The 12,993-nt window shown below is 35.8% G+C and overlaps 1 protein-coding gene across 1 annotated transcript in view; it reads right to left on the bottom strand.

Annotated features, from left to right (window-relative positions):
- The window catches only part of LOC140242661 (proto-oncogene tyrosine-protein kinase ROS-like), a 77,827-nt gene that overhangs the window by 26,149 nt on the left and 38,685 nt on the right, over positions 1-12,993 (bottom strand). Inside the window, exons 10-18 of the mRNA XM_072322418.1 lie at positions 11,582-11,775; positions 10,083-10,177; positions 8,521-9,083; positions 4,978-5,184; positions 4,183-4,290; positions 3,396-3,583; positions 2,555-2,877; positions 1,342-1,395; positions 863-1,020 (exon numbers count right to left, since the gene is read on the bottom strand). Coding sequence (XP_072178519.1) covers positions 863-1,020; positions 1,342-1,395; positions 2,555-2,877; positions 3,396-3,583; positions 4,183-4,290; positions 4,978-5,184; positions 8,521-9,083; positions 10,083-10,177; positions 11,582-11,775 — 1,890 coding nt within the window. The remainder of the gene's footprint in view (positions 1-862; positions 1,021-1,341; positions 1,396-2,554; positions 2,878-3,395; positions 3,584-4,182; positions 4,291-4,977; positions 5,185-8,520; positions 9,084-10,082; positions 10,178-11,581; positions 11,776-12,993) is intronic.

Raw genomic sequence — 12,993 nt, 5'->3', positions numbered from 1 at the left:
AGAGTTCAGGATGATTTTAAACCTCACTGTGGACAGTGAAAATGAAAAACAAACCTACCAGCATTTGCAGGATTTGGGCGATAAAAACAGATTTTAAAACACTTTGGAACTTATATCGAATATTCAATCTTGGAAAGCAGGAAAAGGTAATGTCATTATCTGAAGATTCTCCACTCTGTAGACACATTTGCAGCAATGTGTTGAGAATCCATCAATGAATTCTATCAATAATGAATTCTGTTGGATGAAAGGTAATCGCTGCAATACCAAATGATAGCATTTCATAATTGTCTTTTCAAACTCTTGTGTAAATTACAGCACCAGTGTAGGTAATACTTTCCAACAGATGACAACAATTTCATAGTTTTGGTCTCCAAGAGTCTGCACTCTCCTCACACCAAAACATAACCTCTGACAAAGTGGGTTAAAATTTGATGGTGTTATGTGAAAATCTGCTGTAGGTCTTCCCTTCTGATACTCCATGGGGACACCATTGGATCTATCATGATAACAATTTTGTTGTGTGTCCTGCAATGGGGGTCTGGTGAAGGCTGTGTATAGTAGAGGAGAATTCTGTATCAGCTGCCCCCAGCTAAGAAATGAGCCAACAAATCTGTTTAATATCTGACCTTGGATTCTCAAGATGAGCAGATATAAAACTCATCACAGGCAACAAAAGACTAAAAGAGAATGACGGAGAACAACAGATGAGAAGCAATGAGCAAAGGCTCAAGTGAGCTGTGAATGGTGAGAGATTACGTGAAGATAATATCAATGATGTTTGCTTTAAAAGGTTAACACTTGGTATCTTGATGCAAGAAGAAAACACTCTACTCCCCTGCAGTCAGACACTGCTGCTTACCTGGCAAAGGTTTCAAAGACTCCTGGATAATGCTCATAGCTTGGACATCAGAGGCTGGAAGCAGAGCCTGCCTCTTGCCCTGGTTATCGCTGACCACCACCTGAGACTGGTCATTTATCCAAAACAACTTGAAGCTGTAAAAATGCAGTTCCACACTTCTGTAGAGATACAATTAAAGTGTCAGTATCATGAATTTACAGGTAACCTAGATGAAAAGATAACCCCTAAAAAGAATTAAAAAACAACAGCAACATGGAAACATAAGTGTATCAATGGCTGCTTATTTCTGAATTAGCCTATGAAAGGCATTTCAGGCATGAAATGCACAACTTGTAGCTTTAGATCAGGTAATTGCAGAAATACAACATCCCTTGAAATCAATATAAAATATCATCATCTGGTCTTTAGAACAACACTGAAATACAATGAATAGGATATGTCGGGTATCTCAGATTTAGATTGAGAGCTGTAATACTCACTGTGTTGCAGATGGGACTACACCAATCTCTTCCACACTAGACTGAGGATCAGGACTGCTGAATACATTAGTTGATCAGCATGGCAGGGAGAAATGAAAAAGGAGGCACATGCAAACAAAAAGAACTAAAAACAGAACTCAAACAACAACAACAGGGAAACTCATAAAAAGATAAATATAAGTGGGGCAAATGTCTTTACAAATTAATAGGGCTTATATCACCAGCTTCAAACTAAAGCAATCATAAGAAGCATGCATGTTGATATACAATGTACATGAAAATAAATGAAAAGTGGGAAAATGGTAAAAGACTGCAAGTTAAAATTGAAGACAGCTTCAGTTGACAACTCAATAATGAGAATGAATAATGTCGAAGCTTACATAAACCTAGTTTTCTCGTACATACAGTGTAAGACATATATCTGTAATGTGACATCATATCATGTAGCAATATGTCTTTCAAGTTCTCTCTCAGCTTTTGAAGGGGGGGGGGGGGGGGGGAGAGGGGTACCATCACATAGAGCCAAAGCTTGCTAAATGATTACAATACTTCTCTGAGTCCATAGCAGGCTTTTTTAAACTACTTTACAGCCATTTCAACAATTGCTGTTGCAAGTTCACTCCAAAGATATAAACAATTTCCTGGCAACTTTTAGGAATTGTTTTCATTTCCTGTAATTCCTAACACATAGAATGATGATGTATTCAACGAGGTTTTATAGCCAAAAATAGATTGTACACACAGAGTATACATGCTTCATGCAAATCAAACCCTACCTGAACCTAAACCATAGTCAATGAGATAATTTTAGAGCACTCCTTCAACTTCTTCCTCATTGTGGTGACTAAGGATGTACACACTGCGTTAACCAAAATGAGTGGCATGATGTGGTAAACTGAGATATGCAACACAGTGACATATACTCTGTCTACCAAGTGTAACGATTTGCATCAAAATAGAAAAAAACTGTGTCAACCAAGACATGTACGACAATGTACCAACCAAGATGTGTTGCACATTGTGCCGACCTAGATTTTTGTTACACAGTGTCAACCACAATGTGTGCTACACTGTGTCAACCAATCATGTGTGGCATACTGTCATGATAAGAAGTGATAAGAAGCACACTGTAGTATTAGTAACCAGGATTTGTGACAAACTGTACTGATCACAAGACTATCACATCCTTTACACTAAATGCTGACAAGTGTACCTTATTCCTGCCAATGAAGCACGGTAGAGTTTCTGTTCCACCATAGAGTTTTCCCTGGTCACAACAAACCAATAGAGGGCGCCACCATTCAGGTCAAGTGTCACACCTGCTACTGCATCTAGAGACAAGTCTCCTTCCTCATAGATCACCTGACGACTTTCTCCATTAAGACGAGAAGTCTGTACAGACTTGGCTGTGGTCCAGTAGAGATAGGCTTGAACCGAATCAATGACAAGGTCCTGAACATCAGTTGCATATGGGATAACGATGGTTGGTACTGTAACAGAGACTGAAGGTGGCTCTGATAATCTCCCTTGAATGATCTGTAGTGAATGTAAAGAGAGAAACTTGAAAATCAATATATATTACTGCATGTACACTCTCAGCTGCCTCACAACAATATCAGGCATTTTACTTTGTTTCTATTCTTCTCGCTTTGGTGATTATAAAGAAACATGTGAATACCTTTCAAGCACAGAGAGTTAGAGATAAAGTGAATCCATTTGTATTCAGTACAGAATGATGTTAGGAAGTGAGGATGAATTGAATCCACAGAGTTTCTAAAACAATAGTAATCAACATTACATATTGCATTGTCAATCTAGTGAGAACTTTTCTGACAGGCATTATGATAGCAAAAAAAAAGAAACAAAAACAAAAAATACAAAACTTAACAGAACCCCATGAATATACAAATCAGCTGCGCGATATCCACTTTCGCTCAAACAAAATTGCACGCCTGACAGCAACAGTGCGAGATGGAACTTTTAACTAAATGTCACGTGATTGGCAATTGACCAATCAGATAGTTACATTTTTTTAAAGGTGTTGTATAAATTACCTGGTCTTGATCTGTATCAGCCCAATAAATGAATTCACTCAGCCAATCCATGGCAATGGCCCTGACTGTACTACTGAAGCCTGGAGGATCAATAGTCAACTGATCAGCTGAATCACTACCCTGGACAGACCGGTAGAGCTCCCCCGATGATGTAGTCCACACTAGGTAGTCTCCATACCAGTCTATATCTGCACATCACAAAGTTACACACACATACACATTTAAAAAAGAACAACAAATGTAAAGACAAATATTAATGTTCTTACATCCTTGTATTGAAAGCTTTAAAAAGGATTGCTATCTCTTGCAGGTCTTATAATGCACCCAGCCTCAGATTCCACTGACTTGCCACTTTATATCAAAGTCTTTGCTGGAGGATTGAATAAGGAAAGTTTTCACTATATAAACTGAGTTTTACTCATGATGCAGACCCCATGTGTGTTGACAAACATCTATTAAACTAATGATTACAATATTACACCAAGCACTCTAGTGCTAATTTTCCATGAGACATGAAAATATTACTATGGACTGGCCAACCTCACATGAGACAAGAATGTATTACTATGGACTTGCTAACATTTTAGGAGACATGAATGTACTACTATACAATCATCATGTCATGTCTACAGTTTTCCAGCACACAAAATGTCATCATTGAGAGAACAATCCTTCTACCTGACTGAACTCATAACCATGCAGGAAGAAATAAAGAATATATCATCATACATATATCAGGCTTAATATCTGGGACTGGAAGGCAACCCAAGCATTGCAATGAGTTTACCTCTCACAGGCGACGGCAGTGAAAGGATTGCTGTTTCCATACTCCCATCCAGCTCACTGGTCCACAAGGTTGTCTCATTGGTCAGCAGCAGATAGGGATCCACATCCACTTTACATTGTACACAATCAAAGAATATATAATAAGTTATCAAAATACGTAGGAAATACCAACTTCTATTTTAAGAACACTTGACAGTCAAAATTATTCATGCCTGGCTTACTATTAAAGCAAGACTTTAGGAGTTTAAGAATAAACAGAAATTCCGATAGTTTGAAATCTAAAGTAGATTTCAAGCAATACAATGCACATCCACTGCTACAAGACACTGGAGAATATGGGGACTGCAAACTGCCTGTCATGTTCTGTTATGGCAAAGATTCCTTTCTCTTTCATGGCTAGCTCTACATGTTGATGTAGAAATGTGCACACTCTTATCATGACAAAGACGCACATTAGATTGTGAGGGAAGGAATACTCTGACTGCTGCACACAGGCAACATGGATGTGTCAATCACCACAAACAGCTGTCACGTTTTGCAAAATCATTTACATAAATACTATGAAGTTCATTGATCATGACCTTTAACTCAAAGCCTAGACCTCCAAGCAAGAATTGCAGGAAGGATATATTTCATATGTCCACAATGTCTAGCCTTTATACCAGTTACATTCCCACTACCTGTCCTTGCTGAATCATGGCTAGAAATGATATGTTGACCCAAAGTTTAATGACATTTGACCTTTTACCTTCTCATCAAATCTCGATTATTTAATATTCATCTCTTTCTCTCCTACCTGTAATAAGAGTAGTTCCAGTAAATATCTCAGAGAAAGGACCAAAGCCAGCCTGGGAGTAGGCTCTCACACGAATGGAGTATTCCGTATCAGCTTCCAGGTTTACAGCAGTAGCGTAGACTTCAGTGATACCGTTAACGATTGTTGTATTTCCTTCTTGGGTTGTGATGGTGATCTCATAAAGCCACTCCTCCCAGGCACCTGAACCTAAAACAAACAGCACGCAAGGTGTAGCCCATGAACATTTGGAAAGTCTGTATATCACTGTGTTAATATCTAAAGTCGTTATCAGTTTACTACAGGATGTATAATTCTCAAATATAAAGAACAGAATACATGTACACAGTTGGCATAGCTTTGTAAGCTTTGTGTTATTGCCTGCAACTTTAGCCAGCTTTTAAGTAAGCTGTTAGTGTTATATTACAAGAAACTCTGGAATATGCAAAATGGTATATCAAATTGCATTAGCATATCTGCCAACCCTGAGACTTAATCAATCTGAACAAACAAAGAAAAATTATTTTAAAAATCTGTACTTTCATAAATTTCATATACTTTATTATTAACAGACATTTCCAAAAATCAGGACACACTGAAATTAATGTGTTTTCTTTCAGTGAAAAATCTGAATATTCACATTAAAACTGAATAGTTGGCAGGTATGCATTAGTATTTACTAGTTTAAATCCAATATCATTAGATCCATCATTGAATGAAACAAATAAACTGAAAAAAAAAATAGAGATGTCGCTATGGCTACTGGTATGCCTCCGCCATAATGCATGGTTCTCCCAATAGATGTATAGTACAATTTTTTCACAATGTGTGATGACAGTTTCACATAACTGGCAAAATATTGAAATGAGAGGTTTGTCAGAAATGTCTTGTTATGTTCACTTTCCTTGAACTAGGTTTGTTATAATTGTCTAAGAGTGTAGGTACATGATTGTATATGGGGAATTGAGGATTTTTACTTGACTTTTGACCGACTCTTTTATAAGAGTATTTATAAGAGTATGCATTTGGAAAGGTTTAATGTTTTAAAGGTATAGTTGTATAAGACACTCTTTGCATCCATACCCGACAAAGCGCTGCCATGGTAACAATTTTTTTTTTTGGTATATTTATTTTTGATTTTTTTTTTTTCAAGCAATTTTGAATTGTGAAGCAATTGAAATTAATTTTGGTGCATACTGCAGTATCGAATATGAATGTGAAAGATATGTTTTTTTTTGTGTCTGTCACGAAAAGTGTTGCCATGGTAAACAAAATTTTTGGTAGTCAATTTCAAGTCTGTTATGTATAATGATCTGTGGTGTAATTATGCATATTATTTGTGTTTGCAATCAAGGCAGTGTTGTCATGGCAACTGCAATTGTTCCAATTTTTAATCACTTCCACAATAGTGAAGTACCGGTAATTGTAATAAATAAATAATAAGTAATATATAAAATTATGAGAGGGAGTTATGTTAAAAAAAAGTGGGTGTATGTGTTTAAGGCAAAGGTCTAAGTTGAATGTTTATGATTTTATCATTTTTCTCATGTTTGTGTAATTCCGGAAGTTATTTTTTGAGAGAATATTGCGGGCCAGAGGTCAAAGGTCAAAGGTCAAAGGTTAAAAGTCAAATGATTTTTTTTTTTTTTTTTTTTGCCTCTTCATATCTTTTAGTAAATATGTATGTGGTACATTCATGGAACTTAGTGGAACTTAGTAAATATGTATGTACTGATTGGTAATGATTGTTTTGGAATTTAAGGGTCAAGGTCAAGAACAAATGTTTAATATTTTAGTGTTTCTCCCATTTGTTTGTGCAATACTGGTATTTTCAAAAGTTTAGTGGGTATTCATATAACCTTATAAAGAGAATATTTCGGATTATGAAGTCAAAGGTTTATGGTGAAAGGTTAAGTGAAAATATATTTTTTTATATATTTATGAGATGGTTCAAGGTATATTTATGGAATTTAGTGAATATTCATGTATTGATTGGCAGTGATTTGGAAACTTTACGGTCAGAGGTCCACGTCAATTCAAACTTTCATTATTTTCTTATGTATGCAGTGCCTGAGGACTTTTTGTTGTTGTTGCTGAATTGCTCTTATTTTGTATGAGCCTGTGCGTTATTTTGATTTTGTATATTTATGTAATACTGTGTAAGTATATTTCTCATTTTTGTAAAATCATTTGTAATTCAGCCTCTGGCTGCGATCAATGATTTGTTGAATAAAGATACCATTAATAATAATAATAATAATTGAGTAATTTTCAAGGTATGAAGAAAAAGTGTAATTACAATATAAATTAGACTTTTTTTGTATTTTAGCCTGGCCTTTGACCCTTAACCTTTGACCCTTGACCTTCTGGCAGGAAATTTACAAGAGAATCTCTATTAGGTAATACATGTATATATTAAGTTTCAAAAATAATCCTGCAAGCATTGCACTAGTATATGAGGGAAATAGTGAAATTTTGAGGAGTTGGCCTTGACCTTTGACCCACGACTATTGACCCATGACCCCTAAATTCCCCAGATAATCCTGCCAGTCAGTACATGCGTATGTACCAAGTTCCATGAAGATACATTGTACCATTTGCGAGAAAAGTAAAATTGTAACATTTTCACCTGACCTTTAACCTTTTGACCTTTGACCTTATGACATGAAACTCTCTCTGGAGAGTCTTTATGCAGAAGTACATGTCTACACTAAGTTTCAAGAAAATACCTTTGGGCATTGCATAGATATGGGGGAAATAGCAACATTTTTAGCATTTGACCTTGACCTTTTGACCTTTGACCTGCCAATTTCACTAAAAACCTATTTAACTAATTGCACCATCATACGTCATCCTTGGACCAAGTTTGGTAGAAGTTGCTTGATCCAGTCTTGGGTTATGGCGTAAACGGACACAATTTCATGATTTGACCTTGATCTTTGACCTTTGGCCTTTAGCCGATTTCACCCAAAATCTAATCAAGCAATTGCCCTATTATAACTTTTACTTGGACCAAGTTTGGTAAAATTCCAGTTAATATTACTCAAGTTATCGCATAAACGAATGCGGACAGACGTACGGACATACGGACGGAAGCACAACCCGAAAACATAATGCCTCCAGCACCACTTCGTGGCGGAGGCATAAAAAATCAAAGCTTAACATTCCTTCATAATGTAGTCCAGCAGCAAAAGAGCACTTTTCATTTGCTTCTCAAATTCAGAGTTTCATTTACTGTACATTTAGGGCATTCTTACATGTACTATGCTCACTGCATGGCAAAATTACAGCAGTTGGCTTTAGATTTCAAACAGTATTTTCTCCAGATGCTAATATGCTGAAAATTAATTAACATCATTATTACATCACACTTGTAATGTGCTATAGGCCTACAATCACATGCTTACTTAGCAACAGTTCTCTACTGCTCGTTAGTGACCTTTACCAAAGTATGTATATCTAACTGAAACAACTTTTAATTCTAAAAAATCTCAGCATGGAGGTTCATACTCAGGCACTACGTTACTGCATTTTGTGTCATTGTACCTTTTAATGGCACGGTTGAGGGTTTAGTCCAAGATATGTCTGCTGTGGAGTTGGTGAACAGCGCCTGTAAACCAGTGGGAGGGAATGAAGGCACTGGAATAGGTTGGTAGGTGGGATAGAACATATCCAGCCCATGGTATCCAGATGCACACGAAAACACAGTCGAGGTAGAGATTGTTTCAGGTGGAGATTCATGGAAAAGTACATCTTCAAAATATTCATAACCAAAACCTAAGCATTGCGTGGGAGGCCCGTGTGCCACGTGTGTCCAGGTGAAAGTATTGTTGAAATATACAATGCTGGTTGTATTACGGAATGTGTGTAAATCTGTTGATTTTACTTCATGGATGGTCCTCTGCTCAGACCCATCCAGTAGAGCTGAATGCATGGAGTCTCCTGTCTCATTGGCATACAGTATCTGAAAGGTTTGTGTGCTGATAGCAAACACAGACATTCCAGACAAACCTACTACCAGCTCTGCTTCTGATGCACTCACAACTCCTCCTAGACTGCTAAGCTCAATGCGATAGATTCCATCATCAGGCAAACTCCAAAACAAGTACCTAAAAAGAAAAAATGGCTACCAGTCACAAAACTATACAATGTACATCTCTAATTTTTTTGGTTATTTGAAGGAATTCATACACTCGAATAGTGTAATGTTACTTGGGGCAATGAGTGTATAATGGGTTTGATACTTTCACTCAAATCATACCTCTAAGTACTTGAATTTCAAAGTGTCTACACACTTAATCACTGTGTTCATGCTACATCAATGACATCTGAGATAAAAGTTGAATGAAACTATGACACTACTTCTGATACTCTGAGAATTCTTTTTCTTAAAAAAAAAAAAAAAAACAGCATTCATTTAGTCTCTGTTTCCTTCAGTGGACTCTGTCAAGCTTTGCCAACCATGTTAAATACAATGATGAATGTTTTTGATGCAATAGTTTACTCTCCTGGCAATAGAGTGATGAATTTCTGTAGTGGAAAGGTAGATCTACAGACAATATAAGTTTATTGATCATTTTACAAAGCTTAGCCACACTATAATGTGGCAGTAATCTTGATATTTTATTGATGAGCATGCTGCATTGTTTATTTTGAAAGGCTTGAAACGGGTAAATCCTCAGCAACCATTTTCAAATGTGGACACAAATTTGAACTCATTTAGATATCCTTCTCTTGTAGATATACAAATACAAAGTACATGGCATCTTGTATTGAAACAATATTTGCATATTTGGCACATCATGGAACTTGAGTAGAGTATAAAAATACACAAATGCCTTGTTTATTTCACTTTCTGAATGAAGATGTGCATGAGTGCATATAGAGTGTGAACTTTGATTGTGTGGCAGCAGTTTGCTTATGTCCAAAAATGTCTTCAAAACTTGAGAAAAGGGTTTAAACACGCAGTAAGCAAAATTCACCACTTCTTTAGTATGTGGCTCTGGTAAGGTAAGAAATCAATTGACTTGAAATACTTTTTGCACCTTGTAGTTTTACTAGCAGAACTTACAGTAAAAATGACATCAATGGAAATGTGAACAGCTCACCCTAAATATGGATCCACTTTCATTTCAGTTGGCACAGACTGAAAGTTGGTGATTACAAATACACAGTTTGACACATTCAAATCACAGCGGTAAATCTGAAAAAGAAAGACATTCAAAACATTTTGTTGTAAACTGAGAGCTGTTTATACATTACCACAAGACAAAGTATTAATTTTACCCTCGACAAGCCACATTGTTTTACAATGTACTGTCTGCATGACATGAATGAGAGTTTGAATGGTTAAACTACACCTCAAATTTCATTGCATGGTGCTAGATTTAAGATCAGGGATCCTGTCTGAACTTTTCATTCCTGGCAGAAAATCTATATCAATATCTCATGCACTGAGGAAATATTTTCCAATTTATTTCTATCCTTTACACCAACAACATTCCTATCGGAGAGAGGGACTGTTGGTACACATTGTACAGTGTGTTTCACTGAAAGTTTTTGTTATCATTATCATAAATTTACTTTATGAAATGTACATTAGTGAAAAGATATGCTTCTCTCCTTTCATTTGATGCACAACTCAGTTTTCATCCTCCATGTATGACTGAGTTAAAACAATGGACGTTTGGTGCTAAAAAATGTTCATTTGCACGCACAAATGTTTGTGATGCCTGCTCAAGAAAAAGTTGCAAGAAAACATGCTTTATTTCTACCAATTCTACGGATAGTCAAAAAACAAGCATTCAGCTTTCTCGACTTAGCATCAGACAATGGACTCAATATCTGCACGAGTGGATTCACACGAAACATTGGCAGTACTACTGTAAGGGTGAATGCTGTTTTTTTTTTTTTTTTTTTGGGGGGGGGAAGTATTTACAGAGAATGCTGTATGAGGACGGAAAGCCTAATGAAGCCTGTATTAAGTTTTCTCGAGCAGGCATACACGTACATTGTACATCATTTTTTTATGCCTGAGTTGTCATATGACAGGAAAAATTATAGATGGGATGATTTAGCTGCAACACTCATTTCCCATAGACACCTACCCAAGTATACTCGTCACTCGTCGTCATTTCTTTTTGCAAAAAAACTGGTGAAAAAGCCTGAAAAATTCACTCAAAGTTGCCATTCATGTACATGCAAATGAAATTTGGTAGCACAATTGTCCATTGTCCTAATTCAGTCACACATGAATTATGAACATTGAGTTGTGCATCAAATGAAAGAAGAGTTCTAAGCATATTTTTCCATTCATGAACATCATTAAAAGCAAATCTAAGATTTTGATAGCAAAAAGTTGCTTTGAAACTCAGTTGTTTCTGGGATGCACTGTATAACAGAATGAATTGTTGAAGTCTTTTCATCAAATATTGACAGTCAGTGGATACAATGAAATCTCTTACAATTCATAACTTGAACACATGCTGTCTTTTCTTTCTTTTTTTTTTTGTCAAACTTCACTAAAGTGTTTTATGAATTTTTCAGCATTCATTGAATCCTATAATATACATTTGGGGTAAATTCCACTTTAATTTATTATTCCCACCTCATCGCCTTGAACAAAGTACAGTTGGTCATTCAGCCAATCAACATCAAGTTTGGTTGGAGCAGGACTCTCATTGGTGTACAACTCTTGAGACTGAGCTAATGTCAAGTTGGCAGGATCCACAATTTGACGATGAATGCTGCCCCCACTGTCACTGATGAAAAGCATGCTCTTCCAGTAGTGTACTGCAACATCTGCAAGTAGCATGGAAATATTAAACTGCTTCAGCTTACCACGGTACATTTCAAATTTTAAAATAGCAGTTCCATTAAATCCAGTTTATAGATGCATCATTTTTTACAAATAATTTTGTTTAATTTGAAAAACAAAACCTTCACAGAAGCACCGAGATTACCATATCATTGTCGATCTCAGAGATCTCAGAAATAAAAATAAAAAACTCTGTTGATCATAAGATCTTAAAATTTACAAAAGAGACCACAGAGATGTCTTTGAAATTATTTCACCCTTCTAATAAATCTAGTCTTTTCTTAGTCTCTAAGAATCGCTATATACGTCTACATTTCAAAAACAGCTCTGCTGTTGGTGAGTATAGGAACTAAATGATTGACAAAATATGAATTTGAGCATTACATTGCATCTCTCTTTCTTGTTGTTCATTTTTGTTGTGCAGGATAATCACTTTACTATAAAAAAGAAAATTATTCCCACATGGAGAATTTTCCATTTGTTCATTATGTAAAGCTTGTCCCACACATTCAAAATGACATCTGTATTACATGATGCCTGCCATGCCTGAACAAAATGTAGGAAAAATTCACAAAATATACATTCAAGTTTTGGTTTTCTTTTGTTTTGTTTTGGTTTCTTTTGGTACAAATAGACAGAACAATATTCATTCTGGACTGAAACATAAGCACGGAAATGACATAATTCAGCTAAACAGAGCACAAATACAAAATGACATTTAAAAGCAACAGTTTATAACAGATATACAGTGGACTCCCGTTATAACGACATCCTTGGAGCCGGCAGTTTTCTTTCGTCATATCAACATTTTGTTACAACCGAACAAATAAACAATAAAAATACATAGAGCCATAAAGTTGTGGCCTGAATTTTTATTTCGATGTTAACCCAAATTTTGTTATAGCTGTGTTCTTTATAACGGGAGTGCACTGTACCAAATGTAATTCCTTAGAAAGATAAAGTCAACAAGAAGTGGAAAAAAAAAAGTTTGATGTCTCAAGTTTCAAAAACTGATAAAAGAGATATGACCTAGAAAAGATCAATTACAGGATCAAATAAAAAAAATCATGTAGAAAAAAAAAATTGGTACAAAATTGATTACACACATACACACACAAAACAATGTCTTAAAATCATGTAGAAAAAAAAAAACAAATTGGTACAGAATTGATTACACACACACACACACACACACACACACA

This window comes from Diadema setosum, chromosome 19 (assembly GCF_964275005.1).
Source record: "Diadema setosum chromosome 19, eeDiaSeto1, whole genome shotgun sequence".
Taxonomy (NCBI): Eukaryota; Metazoa; Echinodermata; class Echinoidea; order Diadematoida; family Diadematidae; genus Diadema; species Diadema setosum.
The sequence above is the reverse complement of the archived record's forward strand: the minus strand, read 5'-3'. Positions and strand labels throughout refer to the sequence as shown.